Raw genomic sequence first — 23,509 nt, forward strand, 5'->3', positions numbered from 1 at the left:
TTGTTGACTAGTCACCAAAAAGAAACAATATCAATTTTATAATCAATATCATTGTTTATCACACTTAATGTTTTTTAATAATGGCTAATTGATATATGATTCGATGTGTTAATGGGAATTAATATCCTAAGTATAAAGCTTAATGAAAGAGAATTAAATGAGAGAAAAAGGTAATAATTAAAATTACATTTCATAGCCTTATATTTAGGGTGACCAAATTCAAAAATAATGATATTCTATTCAAGAATTGGATTCAATTAATGTTAATTGAAATTAATGCCTTAAATATATGACTTGACAGGATAGATGAGAAGATTGTTTGAAATTATATCTTTCACACACACACCATTAGAAAGGGACCAAATTCACAAATTAAATATTTTAGTTAAACAAAAATTTCACACTTTTAATAATAGTATAGATTAAAAATTATTTCTACATTACGAGGTCCATTAATCTTTTAGATGATTCCCTAAGAATTAAGAAATAAAAATCTGGTGGGCTAATGAAAGTAGAGCACATATGAACATCATCTGAATCAAATGACCACGAAGCATTTAGGCCTGCGACGGATCGATTTCTTACCACATCTCAAAATTGGGAGCATCCAATCCAGGACAGAGACCGAGAACCACCACGTATAACACAGAATTATGAAGGGACAAATGTATGCATAGAGGCTGTTTTCAAACTTTGTCGAAGCGAACAAATTCAGCAATACATTTATTTATTTATTTATTTATTTATTTATTGAAGCCTCGGCAATACATTTATTGATAGAGTCACTTGAAGACGTTTTAATAATAATAAGGCAACACGAATTATTACAGCTTAATAAAATCCTCTTGTTTCATTTCTTTTTTTTTTCTTTTGTATCGATGACTGCAAATTTCCTGTTTGATTATTTCTTGACAGTTTATTCATGAAACACGAAGTTAAAATCCTTCCTAACCATGTCTGTTTTTGGATTGCGAAGAACCGAGTCGCAGGCAAGAAAGGTAAAGAAAAGAAAAACAAAATAAAATAAATCTAAACTCTAGAATCTACTCTAGACTATACTATACAATCCTGATTCCTCAATGTCGAAATCAGCCGCGCATGGGCATGACCCTCATCTTCTGAAGTTGGGAGAGCTTATCATAATAATAATGACTTTTCTCCATGAGTAAAATTCCATTGGTTCATTCATCTATGGTTTCTTCACCATGCAATCTTTGGAACTTCATTTCCATGCACTTGGACTAGAGGTGGTGGTGGTGGTTCTTACTTCTTGCTAAGCAAATGTGGAATCATTTTTAACAATTGGAACTTCAATTCAATGGGTCCGGAAAGCCATTGCATTTGCTTTCGGAGCCCAGCTGCCTCCATGTGGACGCGGTGGTGCCCTCTCTCTGGAGTATGGACTCTGATGATGCCTGCAGCCTTTCGATGGGTCTGACCTACACAGCCCATGCCTGGAACATGATCAGTGATCACCATGACATCGCAGATGCATCTCCGGCAGTTATAATGAAACGACCCAACTCAAAACAGAAAAGACATTTTTCTGTGGCCACTGTCTTATGACCCATTTAATGTTACACTCAGTATACATACATAATGAGAATATGTATTTTGATGGCAACAGTGTACAGGGAGAGTAAATCCATCATTCGGCTTCAAAACTAGCCGAAGCACAATTTTGAAAATGTCGGCATTAGAATTTGCCAGAATGCCTAGAAAGCATCCAGGAATATGGGAAAATTGGATCCCTGGAATTCTTTGTTGAAGAATCACACGATTCAGTGCTTACCTGAAGATCCAGAGACACAAGAGCCATACAGCCCATGAAAATCTCGTTGCCCTTAGTTACCGGTCCACCTTCGTTTCCGAGCTGGTCGCTCTTGTTTGATCTCTGCATCTGCAACAGTCTCACTCTGGATCAGCGGCAACACTTCACTTTCTGTCTTCTTGTTTGATGTGTTGTCCTTCTCACTTGGCATTGGGAGCTTGAAGCGCTCACTACGCTTTTTTAGCTTTGCCACTGTATCCAGGTGACGATCTCCGATTTTCTCAGAGTCGATCTGGCTTCCAGGTGTAGGTTCCGTGTCAACAACCTTCTCTAAATCACCAGTATTTCTGCTCTCCACTAGAAGATGTTGGCCAACAGCCTCATTTGAAATAGATGATTCATCGGGCCTTTCACTGGCCAAGGGAGACCGGTCATTATTAATCCTGTCACTGTCCTTGGTCTTTGACAAAGAATATGCAGTACGACCATTGCCATCCTTCTCTTTCTGGCTTGTCCAGCGCTCCAGCTTTGACCGACCTCTCTTTGAGCTCTGTTGCTCATCGTCTGAGGGATCATCTTCCCCATGTTTCCTGAAAGAGTGGGGTTGTGGAATTTCAGGTTCGTGATGACTCTTCTTGGATGGTGCCATGGACTTTGAATTGCCAGGACCCCTAGAGTCAGTAGGGCCTAGTGATGACATGTCACCACTCTCTTGCTCACTCATGCTTTTCATGCTTATCTAAACACAGGCAAAATTTTCATGATAAGCTATCCTCTATTGTTAGGATAATAAATTTTGTTATGGATAACTGTAAATTTGCAATTGAGAATATTCAATAACTCATTTAACTAGTGAAGAAAAGCTAAAATCAAGTCATGAATTCATTACTTATTGTGGCCATCCTAGAATTTCTTGTAAAAAAAATGTCCGGATTGTATATGAAAAAAATTCTTCCACCAAATGTTGTAGACCATCCCAGCTGGTCATATGTTTTTCCTCATTGAATTATCTAATAAACAGAACAGAATGGTGAAACAGGATTCATGTAGCCACAACCCCATATAGTTGGGGATAAGGCATGGATGATGATGATGATTAATAATAAAAATGGTTGGGGATAAGGCTTGGATGATGATGATGATAATGATGATTAATGGTTGGGGATAAGAAAAATGTTGCAACTTGGGATCTGCTAATAGTCACTTTTTTAACAATTAAAAAAGAAAAATGTTCTTAAGATGAAAAAAAATAATGATTACAAGTTTACAACTGCCCAAGACAAAGTCCACCTATACCCAAATAAAGAGAAAACCCTTTCCCAAATACCTATAGAAAATGAACAAGAGATTACTAAGTGGTAACTCTCCTTTGCAAAGAAAACACCAATGACAAGCAATAAAAAGGCCTTCTCTTTTGGAAAATATCCACTGTATTTATTTTTCCATAGAATGCTTCCCATCATATAGCACTAACCTTAGGGGGGACAAGTTTCCACCAAATTTTCTTGAATGAAGACTAGGTTGAAGGAAAGAGCACAAAGAAGAGAAGAAAGACAAGTAAAAGAACCATTTGGATTAAAAGACCGAATATGCCTATCAGAATTGGAAGGATCCAAGTAGCCTTTTTCAATAGTTAGCAAAAAACTGGCAACTGAAAGCTCTTGCTCTCTCAAACCCCTTCTAAAACATAAATCCCAAGAAATACCATTAGTAAGGGATATGGAAGAAACAAACTTAACAATCGGGTTCCTTTTTGAACAGAGAGCTAGAATATAAGTTGGAGAAAGGATTCTCTAGCACAACATTCCCAACACAAACATCTTCCCAGAACAAAATTTTGTTCCTAGAACTAATATCATACCAGACAAAAATTGAAACCAAGGGTGAAAGCCAATGATAGCTTTCCATGGAGAGGTCAAGGCTGTCCGACAAGACACACCCACATCCTAATCATTACCAATCTGCCATGAATACTCTCCACCACTTTGTACCACAACTCTCACTCTCATTAGGCCATCTCCACAACCATTTACTCGGAAGAGCTAAGTTCTTTCTCACATTACCAATTCCCAGTCCCCCTACTCCTTCCTCCTGCACACTATTTCCCAATTTAATCAAAATGATATTCTTCCCCTCACCCGATTCCCACAAGAAATCCCTCAAAGTTTTTTTCTAATTTCAAAGCCTCCTTTTGTGGCATCTTGAACACAAAGAAGTAATAAACAGGAAGATTTGCAAGAGCAGACCTTATTAAGGTAATTTTGCCCCCAAAGATATATAGTTCATCTTCCAAATGGCCAACCTTTTGGCACATCTTTCTAGGATTGAGCTCCAAAACCTACTCCCCTTAGTGTTTGCTCCTAAAGGCATGCCTAAATAATTCAGTGTCCAAAAAAATGTTGAACCCTACAGTGGCAGCAATTGAATTTATAACACCATCTTCCAACTTTACCCTAACCACAACTTCTATCCAAATTAATCTTCAGGTTAGAGATTTTCTCAAACAATTTCACCAAGCACTTTATATTCTCCACCTTCCAATAAACTGAAGATGGGTTGCTACAGTATTAATCGTACCAACTCTCTAACCCTTGAAAATCTCCATTCTATCAGTGTGGAGGAAAGAGGAGAGTGGGTCACCTTACCTTAAGCCCCTACAAGCCAGGAAGAAATCCCTAACCATCCCTCATTTGCCAAAACTGAATAATATTAAGTTTGAAGGAAGCCCTCTATCCACTTACACCATCTATCTCTGAAGCCACACTATTTCATTATCTCTAGGAGGAAAGACCAATCCACCGAACCATAGGTTTCTCAAAATTAAGTTTTCCATAAAACCTTTCTTTTTCGACCTTTCCAATTGCATCACACTGATTAGTTACCAAAATTTGATTGTAATTTGTCTCCCAAGAACAAAGGCCCTCTGTAATTGACTTAATAAGGGAGTATAGTTCTTAATCTCAGAGCCAGACCTTAGCAATGATTTTGTAAATACTAGTCACCAAGCTTATAGGCCTGAAGTCTCTTGGCTTAACCATATCCAGCTTCTTAAAGCTAGAAAGGTGGCATTAATCCCTAGGGCAAAGAAGTTTCTCTGCAGATTCATCGAAAACCTCCAAAAGTCTTCCTTGATTAACTCCCAACAATCTTGATAAAACACCATGGTAAATCCATCAAGACCTGGAGGAGCCTTTGAATCTATTCATTGAGAACACAACCCTTCTAATTTCCTCCAAATCAAACCTCCATTCTAGGAACCAAACTGCCTCACCATCTGAAGCATGCCAATTTAACCCCTTCACTTTTATTCTATCATTTAACTGCCTCTTATAAATGGATTTGAAATGACCAACAAATGCTCTAGCTCTCTCCTCTTGATCATAAACTGAGTCTCCATTCACTTCCAACTTGGCCACAAAATTTTTTTCTCTACTATTTGCAATTACGTTAAAAAATCTTGTATTGCCATCCCCTTCATTTTTCCATTTTTTCTTATCGATAACAGAAACTTTTATTAAGAGGAATAGAAAAGAAAAAGTTACAACAGGGAGGGGTAAAATCACTTAACCCTCCCTAAAATTAGAAAACAAATTACAGCAATGCCCAAAAGAGATTAGCTCTTCCCACCCCTTGTTTGGCCAAAGAATCTTCCATAGAATTAGCACTCATCTTGGACCATTGAAACTGAATTTTCATGTTCTGAGTTAGCTGGTTAATTTTCTTTCTTTCATTCAAGAACTTCCACAGACTAAGTCTTCCTTCTGCAGCCAACTAACAGCCAGCCTAGAGTCGCTTTCCACAGCAGTTTTTTAATATCCAGCTGCTGGGCTCTTTTAATGCCTTCCAAAACTGCTAAAATTTCAGCTCTCAGAGAATCCCCCCCAACCTATAGGACCTGAAAACATTGCAATAATTCGACCTTCTTCATCCCTGAACACTCCACATATACCTGAAGGGCCTGGGTTTCTTTCGCTGCTGCCATCAAAGTTCAACTTAATGAACCCCATAATTGGAGGAGTCCAAGCTGGAATAGGGGAAGTATTCAAGGGAGAAGACCAAGCCACTTCTTTCCAATTTCTAATGATATCTCCTGCTGAGTAACCTTCAAAGAGTTTCAGTCTTGACCCAACCCCACACCGTCCAGTACACAACTACTCTTACACATCTCCACAAAATTTTACCTCTCTTTTTTAGACCCCTCACTGAAGTAGTGTTAAACAAGCTTTGCACATTTGGAAGGGAGGGCCATCTGCAACCAAAAAGAGAGAAAAAACAACACCAGATTTCTAATACAAAAGGACAGGAAAATAATAAGTGAAAGCAGCTCTCACCATTCTCCTTACATACGATGCACCATTGCGGGGATAAACACCAATTGGGCCTTTTCTTTTGAAGTGAGTCAAAAGTGTTACCCTTTTCTAGGATAGCCTCCCAGCAGAAAGCACCTACTCTGGGAGAAATTGGTCTGCCCCAAACTTCCAAGACTGGAAAAGGATAACCAAGGGCTGGAGGGGATTGGGTTAATTCTTTGAAAAAAGAAGAACAAGAGAAGATTCCAAAGGGAGAAGGAACCCAAATCCTACTATCCAGTCTAGAGGGGTCAATAATTACCTCATCCAGGATCTTAAGCAAATTTGCAATGGAGTTCAATTCAGAATTTCTAAAATCCCTTCTAAAGCCCAGATTCCAAACAAGAACAGAATTAGAAGAGGTTAGGAAGGTGGCTACTGGCTCATTTTTAAACCTTGAGAGGGAAAACAAGGAAGGGAACTGCTCTTTCAAAGGAGTGTCTCCCAAAATATCAAATAAGCGGTTTCCCATGGTTGCCTCGCCCAAACGCCATTGGTTTTGTATACTAGGCGCTTGCCCAGAGACTTAGGCGGGTGCCTACATACAAAGCGGGCACCTTATACATTTAAGAAACTATTTTTTTTTTTAATTTATTGTTTTGATATTTTTATTGGTTGTTCTATTCTTTTAAAATAAAACTGGTTACATGCTAGCATTTTATTATTAAGACAATAGAATACAAACTAATAAGATTTTTGTTTTGTCTTCAACAAGGGTTTTTGTTCAATTGGAGAGGGAAGAGAACCAAAGACTTCAAGCTCTCTTCTTCTTCTCCAAATTTCAGTCCATGCTCTCACTTCTTAGTAATTTTTTTTTTTCCGAAAAAATAGGGGCTGCCCCCATACTCCTCCCTTTCTCCACTCATTGTTCCCAGTCCATCAAGTCCTGTTTTTTGCTTTTTTTTTTCCTATAAAAAAGGGACTCTGCCCTTATACTCCTCTCCTCCCTCTACTCATTGTTCTCAGTTTTCACCTTTCAAATAAAAACATGGGCTACACCCCACATTTTTTCAACAATCGAACACCACTCTTCTTCTCTTCTTAAATTCTTATTCTTCTTTTCTTCTTCTTATTGAATAAAATTAGGGTGTTTTGTATTCTATTTTTATCAGTTTTTTTTTTTCAAATAATTTTTTATATCATTAATATATGGCTGAACTAAAAGTCTGAAACATGATTGTATGGCTGAATATCTTTGATTATATGGCTGATTTTTTTATTCAATTCCTATTTGAATATTGCATTTGCTGATTTGCATTACTGCTTGCTTGCTTAGTTAGGAAATATATGAATAGCTGAACTGTTGAATGAAATTTGATTATATCATATAGCCGAAATATGCTTGCTTGAAAATTTTATTTATTAATTTCTAACTGAATTATTGATTAGATTAATTGATTTCTGACTTAAAATTTATTTTCTTGTTTTTGTGTGCTTATCAAAAAAATTATTATTTGTTTTTATTAAATTATTAATTATTGTTATTGCTGATTTTCCCTTGGTCTTAGTCTTTTTCTTTTGTTCATATTTCTCATTATTTAATTTAGGAATAAAATAGATTAATTATTTTCTAGTTTAACATTTCTTTTTGTTTTCTAATTTGCTGATTGTTTTTTTTTTCAACAGAAATAGAGAATGATAACTGAAGAGGGAAGTGGTAGTGTTAAGTGTAAGGCTCAATCAAAGGATCTTGCATGACAATTTGGAAGATAAAAATACAATTTCATGCTCATTATGTGGTAAAGTTGTTAAAGGAGGAATAAAAAGGATAAAACAAAATTTGATTGGGGGGTATGGGGATGTCACTAAATATCCCAAAACTACTGCAAGTATTGCCAAGGAGATGCAAGAATATATGCAGAAGAATAAGAGGAAGAAACCATTGGATGATTTTACCATTGAAGATAACCGTGGGGCATGGGAGCAGATTGTATCTGAAAGGGGTTCCAACAATCAAAGTAATCAACCCATAGAAGTAGGTGTCTCCATTTCAAGTGGTATGAGCACTCCAACTTCAAATTCCCCCCTTCCACTAAAAAAGAAGGAAAATGTCAGAGGACCTAAGGATAGTTTTGTGAGACCAAGTCCAGAAGAAGTTGTTGAAGTGAGGCATAAAGGACAATTGGTTCAAACAAACATTGAAAGTCATTTGAAAAAGGAAGAAAGGAAAAAAGTAAATGAATATGTAGCAAAGTGGTTCTATCAAGCCAGAATTCCTTTCAATACGATGAAATTGAAGAGTTTTGAAGTTATGGTTGAAGCAATTACACAATTCGGGTCTGGGTACAAGCCTCCAAGTTACCATGAGTTACAAGAGCCACTCTTGAAAGGGGACGTTGAGAAAACAAAGCAAATGTACAAGGACTAATGAGGCTTTTTGGAAGACTTATGGTTGTACTATATCAATTGGAATAGTATAAGCACGCCTGTGATGCTTTCTCTAAAGAATTAGCAATTAGGCAACGTGAAACAAAACAACCAAGTAATATAAGTTCTCTTTTCTTGAAACTTATATTTATATTTTATTCCTGCTATTTTAAATTTATATTGTCTTAATTCATTTTTTTCTATTTTGTAGATGATTGGTGGCATAGCTATGGACATTGAACCCCAGACTTTAGGTGTATTGCATTATGCATATTATGTCTTACATGCACTTCTTCTGCCTGTGAGAGCAACTAGAGCACTTTTGAGCATGCAAGTTCTAAGTAGTGGTTGGTTTTGTGATAAAATTATTTATGAAAGTTAAAATACTTATTTTTATAACTTTTCCTATTTTGTTGTGAATGTAGATTCATACAAAAAAGGGGAATAGGCTTGATCAAAAGAGGCTCAACGATCTTGTATTTGTTCAATATAATCAATGCCTCCGAGAAAGTTTTACAACAAGGCGTGCAAATCCAAAGCAGTTTGACCCTATTTGCTTTGATGATGTAGATGAAACTAGTGAATGGTTGATTGGGAAAGACCCCTCAATGATTTGGTCTATGAAGGGTGTGATCTTACATGAACTCAAGATGAAGTATTAGGGGCATCTGAAATCCTTGAAGGGTCGAATAGGCCAATAGGAAGTGGACATGGATGTGGAAATTCAAGTGGGGGTGTAAGTAGAGGTAGAGGTGGTGGTCATGGGAAAGGTGAGTTTGGAGGACAAGATAAAGGCAAAAAATGTGTTATGAGCACCCGCACCACACGGCAGCAGTTGAGGCAGCAGCGTGCACACGACCGGCACCGCACGGCAGCGGCACCATGAGCCGTGCGCACGCATTGTGCAGCAGTGGCACCGCACGCACCGCGCGACAGCAGCACCGCACGCGCCGCACGGCGGCGGCACCATGAGCCGTGCACATGCACACCAGCAGCAGTAGCAGAGCGGGGCCCACACGACAGCTCATAGGGTGGGCCCACCCTTATCTGGATACGTCAAGAGAACGCGCCTTATCCCTTATCCCATTCTCCCTTATCTTATCCCCTATTCTTAGAAGGAATTGTAGTACCATTAAAAGTAAAATAGTCTAAATAGAAGTAGGAGTTTGAGTCCATTTAGGACTAACCTAGCCAAAACCAACAAGGAACCCTCCTCTTGTAATCTCCTATTTAAGGAGACGCCATTATTGAATGAGGATATCGAATATTCAGTTAAGAAAGAGAGTAAAGGAGAGTTCGGTGATCTCTTGGACAAATCACCCACAAGATAGTCAAAATAGGGCCTGTACGCAAGTCCAAGGGCAAGGAAAGATCTGAGGTTCTTGCGGTGGAGCGACCTGTGACGCGATCCTACGCTCGGGCCCATAACATCTTGGTATCAGAGCCTACCATCATGGGGGAACAGGAGCCGCTGTCTTTCAGAGTCCATGAACTGGAGCATAGGCTCGCAGAAACTAGTATGGAGGTCCGAGAGGTCAAAGATGACGCTCGGGAGCTGCGTCGCCTGTTAGAAGCGTTCCTCTCCAACAAAGAAAAGAACTCGGAGGGACTAGCCTCTACCAACAGTCGTCGCACGGACGGGACAGAATCAGCCAACGAACATCAAGCCACAGCACCGACGACTGCAGTTGTCCCCAAGTACAGCCGGCTTGAATTTCCATCTTACGACGGCACCGGAGACCCATTAGGTTGGTTGTACCGCTGCGAGCAGTTCTTCCGCAACTAGCGCACGGATGACAGAGACAAGGTCAGCCTGGCAGCCTTCCACCTTACGGAAGAGGCACAACTCTGGTTCTATCGCGTGGAGCAAGAAGAACCCGGGCTTAGTTCGGAGCAGTTCAGGTCCTATTGCCTCCTCAGGTTTGGACCCCCGATGACGAGCAACCCGCTGGGTGAGTTAATCAATCTCAAGCAAATGGGAACCGTGGCTGAATATCAACGCCGGTTCCAAACCTTGCTTGCCAGAGCGGCCACAGTTAGGCCAGATCAGCAAGTGGACATGTTCACAGCAGGGCTGATAGAACCCTTAAGGGTAGACGTAGAGATGCAGCACCCCCCAAATCTGGTTACAACGATGAACCTCGCCCGCGCCTTTGAACGGAAGATGCATCTTACTCACGAGCCCTTCAGCATTGGACGGCCAGCCACGACTTGGGCACTGTCAAGGCCAGCGGGAGTGTCTACCCCTGCGTCCAACAGGGAGCAGAGGACCCACACCGGTAACCCCTCCAGATCAGTATCACAGACAGGGAGCAGCAGGGTGTCACCCCCCATCCGGCGTTTGTCCCGAGCCGAGATGGTAGAACGGCGCGCGAAGGGGCAATGCTTCAATTGTGATGACCTATACTCCGCAGGGCATAGACGAGACTGAAGAGGATGAGGAAGAGCCATCACCAACTGAACCCGAGATCTCACTTCACGCAATCACAGGGATTAGAACCTCCCAGACAATGCAACTAAGGGCGCTAGTGACGGGGAAACCGGTGCGCATTCTGGTAGACTCCGGAAGCACCCACAATTTCATCAGCAATCAGGCGGCCTGCAAGTTAGAGTTGCCCATGGAAGTCAGACCACAACTACAGGTAGCCGTGGCAAACGGGGAAAGAGTCCACAGCCCTGATATCTGCAAGAACACCAAAATTCAGGTTGAAAAAGAGTCCTTCCGAGCAGATTTATTTGTACTATCCTTGGACGAATTTGACATCGTCCTAGGCGTCAAATGGCTGATCACGCTAGGCCCAATCCTGTGGGACTTCGCTGCCCTGACCATGACCTTCCACTTAGATGGCAAACCGGTTACTTGGCAAGGAACCCGGACAAGGACCAAGACACAACTACATGCACTCCAGGGGGAGAATTCGCGCACAACTGATGTGGAGAGACTTCTCACCGATTACTCAGCTGTTTTCCAAGAACCCAAGGGCCTCCCACCTCCTAGAGCCTGCGACCACCGGATCCCTCTAATTGTAGGATCAGACCCGATCGTGGTTCGGCCCTATCGCTACCCCCACCGACAGAAAGATGAGTTAGAAAAGCAATGCGCAGAGATGCTACAGCAGGGGATCATTCGGCCCAGCCACTCCCCTTTTTCCTCCCCAGTCCTGTTGGTACCCAAACAGGATGGGACTTGGAGATTTTGTGTGGACTATAGGGAACTCAATAGCCGAACCGTCAAAGATAAGTTCCCGATCCCCATCGTAGACAAATTATTGGACGAACTCCACGGCGCACAATTCTTCTCCAAATTAGACCTCAGGTCAGGCTATTTCCAGGTCAGGATGTCTTCCGCAGATGCAGAAAAGACAGCCTTCAGGACGCATCATGGCCATTTCGAGTTCCTAGTTATGCCATTCGGCCTCTGCAACGCCCCTTCCACATTCCAGGCTCTGATGAATGAAGTCTTCCACTCCCACCTCCGTAAATATGTACTGGTCTTCTTCGACGACATCTTGGTCTATAGCAAGACGTGGGTGGAACACATTCAACACCTGCGGGTCGTGCTCGAGCTCCTAAAGCAACACCGACTCTTCCTTAAAAGATCCAAGTGTTCCTTTGGGGAACACCAAGTCCTTTACCTTGGACATGTAATCACCGGGCAAGGTGTAACTGTGGATAGCTCCAAAATTCAGGCCATCAAGGACTGGCCCCGGCCACAGTCCGCCAAGGCCCTCCGTGGGTTCCTAGGGCTAACAGGGTACTACCGAAAGTTCGTACAAGATTACGACCTATTAGCAGCCCCGCTTACCAACCTGCTCAAGAAAAATGCCTTCCACTGGGATAGCACAGCCGATGCAGCCTTCGTAGGCCTAAGGGAAGCCCTCTCTTCCACACCAGTCCTCCAACTACCGAACTTTGATCTTGAGTTCACAGTCGAGTGTGATGCTTCTGGCACAGGCATAGGAGCCATCCTTCAGTAGCAAGGGCACCCGATAGCCTTCTTCAGCCGCAAGCTAGCTGATCGCCATCTCAAATTACCCGCTTATGAACGCGAGCTCATTGGCCTAGCCAAGGCAGTGCAACACTGGAGGCCATACTTGTGGGGCAGACCCTTCGTCGTCAAAACAGACCACTACAGCCTCAAATACTTGCTGGAACGACTGACCACCTCCCCACAGCAACATTGGGTCAGCAAGCTTCTAGGTTTCGATTTCCGAGTGGACTACAAGGCAGGATCCCTGAACCGTGCAGCAGATGCCCTAACCCGACGAGAAGAAGATAGTATGCTCCTCCATGCGATCTCCCAACCACGAGCCACCCTGCTAGAAGACATTCGGAACACAATGCCACAGTCATCAGAATGGAACAACCTGATCCAAGAAATACAGTCTGGGTCTGCTAACCCGAACTGGTCTCTCCACGATGGGCTGGTATTCTACAAAAAGATCTACCTACCCGCCGATTGCCCCCTAATTCCCTCCATCATCGCCAACATACACCACTCGACACACGAGGGCATTCAAAAAACGCTGCATCGCATTCATGCTGACTTCCACTGGCAAGCTATGAGGGCCTCGGTGCAGGACTTTATCCAGAACTGCGCAGTTTGCCAACAGCAAAAATGGGAAAATCTGCACCCCGCAGGCCTGCTCCAACCCCTCTCCCTCCCAACGCAGATCTGGGCCGATATTGCCATGGATTTCATCGAAGGGCTGCCTAAAGTCGGGGTGAAGTCAGTCTTGTTCGTGGTAGTGGACCGGTTCTCCAAATATGCTCACTTCCTCCCTTTATCCCATCCTTATACCACAATCTCGGTCGCCCATACCTTCTTCACCCACATTTTTTGCCTACATGGACTCCCCGAGTCCATCATCAGTGACCGGGACCCGATCTTCACAAGCACATTCTGGAAGGAGCTCTTTAGATTACAAGGCACAACCCTCGCCTTCTCCTCAGCCTACCATCCACAGTCAGACGGCCAAACAGAGGTGGTGAACCGGACAATTGAGATGTACCTCCGCTGCTTCGTGGGTGACCAGCCGCGGCGCTGGGTGGAGTACCTCCCATGGGCTGAATACTACTACAATACATCCTATCACTCCTCCCTTGGAATGACTCCCTTCAGAGTTGTGTACGGTCGAGATCCTCCACGCCTTCTGTCCTATGAGCTGGGCTCAACGCGGTTGGAAGAAGTGGACCGCAGCCTCCAAGCTCGTGATGCCCTCCTGGCCGAAGTCTCCTTGCGCTTACAACAGGCGCAGGCACGTATGAAACACGCCTACGATCAGCGGCACCATGAAGTCACCTTCAAACCAGGGCAGTACGTTTGGCTGAAACTCCGACCATACAGGCAGCTGTCTCTCAGGCGCCGGGGGCCCCCTAAGCTGGCCCCCAAATTCTACGGGCCCTTCAAGATTCTAAGGAAGATAGGAAAGGTAGCTTATCAACTCGAGCTCCCGGAGCACAGCAGGATCCACGACATCTTCCATGTGTCCCTCCTAAAGCTTTATGTTGGCACTCCTCCCGACCATGTGCCTCCCCTACCCCCCCCGCAGGACGGCAGACCTATCCTCCAGCCTCGTGCCCTTATCCGGTCCCGCATCCATCAAGGCACCTTCGAGGTTTTAGTCGAATGGGAAGGACTACCTCCAGCAGAGGCAACCTGGATCCCCTGGACCGATCTCCACAACGCCTATCCAGACCTCGAGCTTGAGGACAAGCTCGTAGCCCAGGAGGGGAGTGATGTTATGAGCACCCGCACCACACGGCAGCAGTTGAGGCAGCAGCGCGCACACGACCGGCACCGCACGGCAGCGGCACCATGAGCCGCCCGCATGCACACCAGCAGCAGCAGCAGAGCGGGGCCCACACGACAGCTCATAGGGTGAGCCCACCCTTATCTGGATACGTCAAGAGAACGCGCCTTATCCCTTATCCCATTTACCCTTATCTTATCCCCTATTCTTAGAAGGAATTGTAGTACCATTAAAAGTAAAGTAGTCTAAATAGAAGTAGGAGTTTGAGTCCGTTTAGGACTAACCTAGCCAAAACCAACAAGAAACCCTCCTCTTGTAATCTCCTATTTAAGGAGACACCATTATTGAATGAGGATATCGAATATTCAGTTAAGAAAGAGAGTAAAGGAGAGTTCGGTGATCTCTTGGACAAATCACCCACGAGATAATCAAAATAGTGCCTGTACGCAAGTCCAAGGGCAAGGAAAGATCTGAGGTTCCTGCGGTGGAGCGACCTGTGACGCGATCCTACGCTCGGGCCCATAACAAAATGTAGTTCAAGAAGAAGAAGAAGACTCGATGTGGGACAAAGATATGGAAAATAATGAAGACGAAGATGTTGATTGTGGTGCTAATGGTGTTGGTGCATTCAGTGGAGGTGTTGGTGGTTCTTATTTCTTAGACACTCCAATTAATTAGAGAATAGAGAATTTTCTTTAAAGATTGACTATGATACATTTAAAGTTTTAAACTTCAGATTTATGTTTTTGTGGACTTGTGGAGATGAATGCTGATTTACACTTCATTATATGGTATTATGCTTTTATTTTTTAATGGTTTCATGACTTCCAACTTTCATCTTATTATTTCTTAATTGGCTACTTCCTTGTTCCTACATAAACTACCAAGCATCAACCAAACCTAGATGAGACTCTCATGTTCCAGAAGAGCTTCGTTCTTTTTCTGTAAGTTTCCCAAACCAAGTCCACCATCACTTTTAGCTTTGTAACCACATCCCACCTTACTCTATGGTCCCTTTTCTCCTCCCCTGGTTCCCACAGGAAACCCCTCATTAGTTTTTCCAAACCCTACACACTCCCTCAAGAATTCTAAACACAGACAGGAAGTAAACAAGAAGGTTAGTCAAGGTTGACTTGATTAGAACTATCCTACCACCCAAAGAGAGGTAGCTTTTGTTCCAAGATGCTAACCTTTTTGTGAATCTATCAATCACCAAATTCCAAAAACTCCTTTTACTAGGATTATCCCCTAGTGGAAGTCCCAAATATTTCAATGGCCATTGAGCAATCTCACAATCCAAAATTTGAGACCTATCTTCCACCTCTTCGACAATCATGTATAATGTCAATCACACAACTCTTATCAAAGTTGACTTTGAGGTTAGTCACTTGTTCAAATACATTAATTGCATTTTTTAAATTCCTAACCCAACTAATCTTCTCCCCATCGCAAAACAGAATTGTGTCATCCGCAAATTGTAAACGAGTGACCGGAACCCTGCCCCTCCCAATTCTCCAACCCCTAACCAAGCTTCTAGAATCTGCCCTCTCAATAAGCCTCCCTAAAACTTCAGCAATTAGGATAAAAATGAAGGGGGAAAGGGGGTCCCCTTGCCTAATACCTCTAGAAGCTGGGAAGTGGTCTACCACCTTGCCATTCACCAGTATGGAGTAGTGTCAAGTCCTGATACACACTTTTACCAAATTACACCACCTTTGCCCAAAACTAAAGAACTCTAGGACTTCCAACAAGAGAGACCAATCAACCAAATCATAAGCCTTTTCTAGATCCAATTTCTACACCAACCCTTTCTCCCCTCTTGTTTTCAAATCTTCCACACTCTCATTTGCTATTAAGATTTGATCAACAATTTGTTTGTTCTTCACAAAGGCACCTTGATTGGGGGAAATGATTGTGGGAAGCACCTCTCTAATTCTTAGAGATAAAACCGTAGCAATGATCTTATAGAGACCATTAACCAAACTGATGGGTCTGAACTCTTTAGGGTGACAAGCTCCCTCCTTTTTTTGGGATTAAGGTAATAAATGTAGAGTTCAGACCTGGATTAATCACCCCTCTTTCAAAGAATTCTGAGAACACTCTTTGGATATCATCCTTAATTATCTCCCAACAGTCTTGATAATAAGTCTTCGTGAAACCATCAGGACCAAGGGCTTTAGCTCTATCCATAGAAAAGATGGCTTCCCTTATTTCTTCTAGCTCGAACTTTCTTTCCAACCACTAAACCAACTCTTCAGGGAGCCTAGGCCAATCCAAACCCTCAATCCATAATCTGTAATCCAAACCTTCCTTTCTTTCCATTTATGCCTTGGATTTTGCCTCCTAGATATAAAGGGCAGCTCAATGCACGAGGCTCCCGCCAATGCCCACCCTTATTTTGCCTTCAGGATATCTCCTCCCTAAACAAAACCTCCTCCAGATCCTTTTTTAAATCCCATCTTAATTGTCTTTCCTCTTCACTTAGATACCCTTGACTTTCTTTCTCATCTAATTGTCCAATTTGAGGCATCAAATTCAATTTTTACTCCTCTATTCTTGCAAAGGGATCCATGAGGTGAGATGGAGTTTGTGCAAATAGCAACCTAGAGAAGATCTCTAAAGCTTGAGGCTAAAAATCTACTCTTCAAGAGGCTCATGGTAAAAGAAAAGGTAACATTAAAGATCTTATGGCCAGTCTAGTATTGGCAGTGTAAAAAGTAGAGGTGGAAAAGCTTTTTTGGAGGTTGTAGACCTAGGAACAAGACTGCTCTTCGAAAACTCTATATTGACCCCAACCAAACCTTCTTTGGAACCTCAAAAGAGCTACGGTTTGGAAGGTTCTCCCTTGGAAGAGAAGAACACCTCGACCAAAGATAGAGAAGTTCCTGTTCTAATCCAGAGTTAGAGCCAAGGTGATCGTAGAGAGTCTGTAAGTTCTCCACACTTAGAAATCAAACATACAGACAGTTCCCCTTCCCTTGTTAGCATACCGAAGGTTAGTTTGGGGGAGAACTCCCTCAACAAAGGCCCTCGTCAATGATCGCCTTCTTTGCATGACTCTTTTGCACCGTTTCTTAGGTCTGGTATGTTTTGTTAATTTACTTTTAAAGATAAATAAAATAAAATTAAAACAGAAAACATGATACAAGAAAATTGAAGCAATCACCCAAATGAAAAGGAAAAAAACACCCAGATGACATCCGACTAACCCAATTTTGTCAAAATTTATTTAATTCTATTTGTGTTTCAACTAATGCTCCCCACTCTCCTTTAGTGGTTGTTGTCCAGCCTGCAGGTGACACCATTTCTTGTCTAGAAGCTGCCAATCCTAGTGTGACGATGGAAGCAACAGAAGTGTCAGAAGATATCGAGGTTATAGAGTATTCTAAAGAGGAAGGGGAGGTAATTTGGCAACTAATAATGCAGCTTTTTGAGCAGTTGGTACAGGTAGAAATACAACCTAGAGTAGGTTTGGAGGAGGAAGGTGATAATCCAAATCTTTGTTCTTTGGAGAAGGAAAAGGAAGGTAGAAAGAGTGGGGTGGGAGATAAAAAGGCAAAAAGAAAGAACAGGAAAAAACAGTAGGAGGTGGGAGAGGGGAAAAGAAATGATCCAAGAAAAAAGGAGGTACAGGGAGAAAGGAAAGAAAAATGCGTTAGTATAAGAAAACCTCAAGGTCTTGACGTATGTTGTTTTCTATGAAGATAATCAATTGGAATATAAGGGGTTTGGGAAGTCAAAGAAAAAGGGGTGATTAGGGAAGTTTTTAGAAAAGAGAAACTAGATATTGTTTTAATTCAAGAAACAAAGTTGGCAGAGGTGGATAGAAGATGGGTGAGGAGTAAGTGGTTAGCTAGAGAATCAATTTGGGCTTTTGCACAATCGTTAGGAGCTTCAAGGGGCACTAAAACAATTTGGGAGAATGAGGAGATGGAATGGAATGTACTGAAGAATTGATTGGCAACTTTACGATCACAGTGAAGTTAAGGAGGAAAGAGGATGGGTTAGAATGGACATTAACTAATGTCTAGAGGTGTAAAACGGGCCGTGTTGCCCTCCCTTGGGATAACTTGGGGGGTCGGCCCGGCACGGCCCCAAGGCCCAAGCCCAAGCCGTGCCGCGGGCTGGGCTGGTCCGTGGGCCAAGCCTTGGGCCAGGTCGGGCCGTGGACCGGGCCAAAGCTATTTATTTAAAAAAAATGAAAAAAACTTAAAATTTTAATTTTATATGAATTTTGATGTATACAATTGCTTATAAATACAATAATTAAATAAATTAGTATATTAAAATTGTAAACAATTGTTTATTTTATTAATATATTATATATATAAATATATAAAATATATATAAATAATATATATGGGTTGTGCTGGGCCATGCCGGTTCGTGGGCCTAAAACCCCAAGCCCGACATAGCCCACGGACCATCGTACTGGGCTGCAGGTGGCACGGGCCGATTTACACCTCTACTAATGTCTATAGACTCAATTCATGTAGGGAAAGGGAAGAGTATTGGACAGAACTAGCAGCCATAAGGGGTCTACGGAATGGTCCTTGGTGATAGTGAATGAAACAATCCTAGCCATAGAATCAGCTCCAGCATGAGGAATTTCAACCTACTTGTGGACTCCTCTGAGCTAAGAGAGCTGCCCATGCTTCAAGCAAATTTCACGTGGGAGGATGATCAGGTGGAAAGGCTAAAGATTCTATAAGAAGCTACAAGCTTTGGAAGCAAGGATCAAGAAATTGATATAGGGGAAGCAAAGAGAAGATTGAGAGTAGAAGAAAGGGAAGAAAGGTAGAATTTAAAACAAGAATTAGAGGAAATCATTAGAAGAGAGGAGATAGGTTGGAGACAAAAGTCCATATGTAAATGGCTATAAGAGGGAAATGGAAATACCAAATTTTTTCATACCTTGGCAAATGGAAGAAAGAGGAAGAACATTGTGGAGGCTAGAATGGAAAGGAGAATTGCTTACAAGGGAGGAAGAGATATCAAGAGCTTTTGTGGATCATTTTAAAACCATTTATGACAGCCCAAGCAAGATGAGAGAAGACATTTCTGATTTTGAGTAACAAAAACAAGGAGTAGAGAACTAATGAAAGAATTAGAAAGAAATTTTGAGATCCAGGAAGTAAAAGATGTTGTTTTCTCAATAGAAAGATCTAAAGCCCTAGGTCCAAATGATTTCACAATAACCTTTTACCAAGATTGTTGGGAAATCATAGGTGGTGACTTAATGGAGGTGTTTCTAGAATTCTTTGAGAGAGGTAGGATTACCTTGGGTGCCAATGCTACCTTTAGAGCTTTGATTCCCAAAAAGGTGGATGCAAGACACTTAAAGGATTTTAGACCCATTAGTTTGGTTGGAAGCATGTATAAGATCATCTCTAAGGTGTTAGCCTTGAGAATTAAAAAGGTACTTCCTTACCTAATTTCTCCAAACCAGAGAGTATTTGTGTCTAGGATACAAATCACTGCTCAAATCCTTATTGCCAATCAGTGTGTCGATTACAGGAAAAAAAAAAAAGAAGAAAAGGAGCTGATTGGAAAACTTGACTAGGAAAAGGCTTATGACTTGGTAGACTGGTTTTTTGTTGGAAGTTTTGAGAAATAGAGGTTTTGGAGATGGTAGATGGGTCAAAGGCCGTGTATGTTTGTGCCACTACTATATTTTGGTGAATGGAGTAGCTAGGGATTTTTCCCTACAAAGAGAGTTCTATGACAAGGGGCCCACTCTCTCCCTTCCTTTCACCTTAATAGCATAGTTGTCAAGGCGTCGCGTCGCCTAGGTGCCCTTGGCTGGGAGGCCCAAACACCTTGACTTTTAGCAACTAGGTGCCCTTCTAGGCGACTAGGCGCCCGCCTAGGCAATTAAGTGCCCGCCTAGGCAACAAAAATGACAAGGCGGGCGCCTTTTATAATATCAATTATATTGTTGTATCTTATTAATGTATGTGTTAATACATTTTATTATATGCTATATATATCAATTATATTTTGTTTTAATATTTTACTATTGAAATTTAAAAGATCAAAGGGCTTTGAGAAGAGAAAAAGAAAGAAAGAAAAGAAAAGAAAGGGGAAAGAAACAATAGAATAATAAAGTTATTTTTTTTTCTATTCTCTCTCTAATTAAATAAAACAGAAACTCCATCCTTGTTTTTTTTTCTATTTTACTTTCCATCTTGAATATTTATCATATAAAGTTAATAACTTTCTTTAGCTGCTAATTAATATGAATTTTTTCTATTAAATACTTATTATAGTAGTATTATTTTTGAAAATAATGAAATTATTATATGTAAAAGACTTTTATCTTTCAGATGTGATGATTTGCCACATTTTTAGAGGAAATTTAATGTTCTTAATAAAGAGAATTTCTATTTTTCAATTAACATACATGCTGAATGGTATATAAAACTAGAAAACTAGCCAAAAGTCAGTTTTTCATATTATAAAATTTTTATCGCCTAGGCGACTAGGTGACTAGGCGCCCCAATGTCGCCCAGAATCGCCTAGACGCCTTGAAAACTATGCTTAATAGTGGATAGGTTGAGAGTTATTATCTCTAGAGCTGACTCAAAATCTCATTAGTAGGTGGAGAGTAGGGAGGCAAGTAATTGTCACACATTTACAATTTGCAGATGATACAATTCTCTTTTGTGAGGGAGAGCTTGAGGAGATCGTCAATCTAAAATTGTTGGTAGAAGGTTTTGAAAAAGGTCTCTAACTTGAGAGTAAACTGGAATAAAAGTTGTGGCCAGGATTAATAGGCTAGATGAGGAGGTGTCTTCCTTGGCTAGGATTTTAGGTTGAAAGATAAGTGAGTGGCCTTTAAAATACTTAGGATTACCTATATGAGGAAACCCAAAAATAGAAAGTTTCTGGTACATAGTCTTGGAAAGATTCACAAAGAGACTAGTAGGGTGGAAGAGAAATTACATCTCTTTAGGGGGTAGAATCACTTTAAGTCAACACTAGCAAATTTTTCATTGTACTTCTTGTCTACCTTCAAAGTGCTTGTTAAGGTTGCAAATCAAATGGAAAAAGTAATGAGAATTTTTCTTTGGGAACTTGGGGACTCAAAATGGGATCATCTAGTGAAGTGGGTAGTGGTCTCTAGGACAAAAAGACAAAGGGGAATTGGGGATTGGAAATGTTTGATTAAGAAATACAATACTACTAGGTAAGTGGTTATGGAGAATTCCCAAGGAGCAAGAAAGTTTATGGCATAGAGTGATAGAATGCATACATGGATAGGCAACTAATGGATGGGATGCTGGTCTTGACCCTAGGGCTTCTTGTTCCTCCCCGTGGAAAGACGTCGTTGGTATCCTGCCCGCCTTTTCTCCCTTAATCGAGTATGTTGCCTGCATGGATAATAAGGTTCTTTTGGGGAGGAAATTTGGATTGGGGACCATCCTTTTAAGGATAGGTTCCTAGCCCTCTACTCCCTTTCTTTAAACATGTAGAGATATAGCAAAGGACCCTCAGTTTGTATTTTCTCGTTGTCATATTCGACAGGGCTACTTTTGTCATTGTATCTTCTTTTATTGAATCACATATAAAAGGCATTGAGGGGGCTGACAAAACCTATTCATTCTGCTCTCTCTTTCTTTCATTTTTCCTTCTCTTCCTCTCTTTTCGTTTCTTTTTTTTTAACAGGTTTCATACTAAACCTAAGACTGCTATAGCAACCTTTTCAAGTTGGTATTAGAGCCAGGTTTAAGACTGCTATACTTAACCCAACCGGTTACATGAGACACTATTAGGGCTGGAGTGCCAGGCCTTTTTTTGCCTTATTCTTGGAGGTCAGTGGAGATGGGTACACTGTTCAAGCATTTTATGAACTTTGTTTTTGCCTAGTGACCAGGAAGGACCAGAGATACTTGTTTGATTGGGGTTTAGGGGTTAAACCTTAGTTTAAAGGTAGTGCTTAGTGTTTTCTGAGTGGTTTTCTGTTCCTTTTAGAAATCGATAGCAAGAAGAGGACCTACAGAAGCTTTTGGAAGTGGCAGTTGAAGTTTTCTTGTGTTCTCCAAGTTATCTCTAGGGTTTTTTCCTTATTGGAACTTGGAACAACCGGTTTGAGTGACAATAAACTGTGTACAACTTGGAAGTGAGAAAATATGTTCTTGACCTTTTGGAAGAAACTAGGAAATTGGGAGTTAAAACCTGTAGATATTCCCATTGAATTGAATCAAAAGATAAGTGTAGAAGGGAGTGAGCCTCTTGATGACAAGACCATGTATGAACGGAAGATAGGGAAGCTTTTGTATCTCTATCTGGCACACCTTGACATTTCTTTAGTTGTTAGTCAACACATGCATTCTCCCAGAACCACTCATTTGTTGGCTGTTAAGAGGATTCTAGCCTATCTAAAGAGGTGTCCAAGCCGTGGCATACTCTTTAAAAATATGGTCATATGAAGATCGAAGTGTAAACTGATGCGGATTGAGCTGGATATGTAGATGATAGGAGGTCTACCTCTGGGTATTGTGCCTTTCTTGGAGTAAATTTGGTTTCAAGGAGGAGTAAGAAACAGTATGCAGTTTGCCTGTTCAAGTGATGAAGCAGAATACAGATCCATGGCTCATGGAGAGGCAAAGGTATTATGGCTGAGATCCTTACTTGAAGAGCTTGGAATTGAATATGAGCTGCCATTAATATTGCCCATAATCCAATACAACACGACAAGACAAAATGTATTGAGCTAGATCAACACTTTATTAGGGGGAGAGTTTGCCTCTCAAGAAGTGTGCTTGCTATATATTCCTTTGATATACAACTTGCTGATCTCTTCACCAAAGCAGTCAAGATGAAGACAAATATATGCAATTTGGGAATGCTTAATATCTCCCAACTTGAGGGGGAGTGTAGAGACATAGCAAAGGACCCTTATTTTGTATTTTATATGTTCTTATATGCAATCCCATCTTTATTTTTTTTGGTTTTTTATAGGTAGTCTTTATTTTTTATTGTTTTAGGCTGTTGTTCTGTTATTTTCTCTCAGTCATAGTCGACAAGGGTATTTTTGTCATTGTATCTTCTTTTATTGAATCATGTATAAAAGGCAATGAAAGGGCAACAGAACCTATTCATTCTGTTCTCTCTTTCTTTCATTTTTCCTTTTCTTCTCCTCCTCTTCCTCTGTTCTTCCTCTCTTTTATTTTTTTCTGAACAGGTTTCATACTAAACCTAAGACTGCTACAACAACCTTTTCAAGTGAACAAATTTAAAATCATCTCTACCTTTCGTGTCTCTAG

At 41.3% G+C, this 23,509-nt stretch overlaps 1 protein-coding gene across 3 annotated transcripts in view; it reads right to left on the reverse strand.

The window, feature by feature from the left end:
* Positions 1 to 924: 924 nt before the first annotated feature.
* Positions 925 to 23,509, reverse strand: part of FIP1[V] (FIP1[V]-like protein) — a 55,272-nt gene continuing 32,687 nt past the window's right edge. Inside the window, exons 9-10 of one of the 3 annotated variants that reach the window (XR_016079122.1) lie at positions 8,017 to 8,152; positions 2,372 to 2,510 (exon numbers count right to left, since the gene is read on the reverse strand). Coding sequence is in view for 1 of the 3 variants with exons in the window: in XM_010277438.3 (XP_010275740.1) it covers positions 1,845 to 2,510 (666 nt within the window). In the remaining 2 variants the exon portion in view is untranslated. Of the gene's footprint in view, positions 2,511 to 8,016; positions 8,153 to 23,509 lie in introns of all 3 variants that reach the window. The other 2 variants (XM_010277438.3, XR_016079123.1) reach the window with 2 other exon arrangements.

The sequence above is a fragment of the Nelumbo nucifera genome, chromosome 8, assembly GCF_055504915.1.
Source record: "Nelumbo nucifera cultivar China Antique chromosome 8, China Antique-T2T, whole genome shotgun sequence".
Classification (NCBI taxonomy): Eukaryota; Viridiplantae; Streptophyta; class Magnoliopsida; order Proteales; family Nelumbonaceae; genus Nelumbo; species Nelumbo nucifera.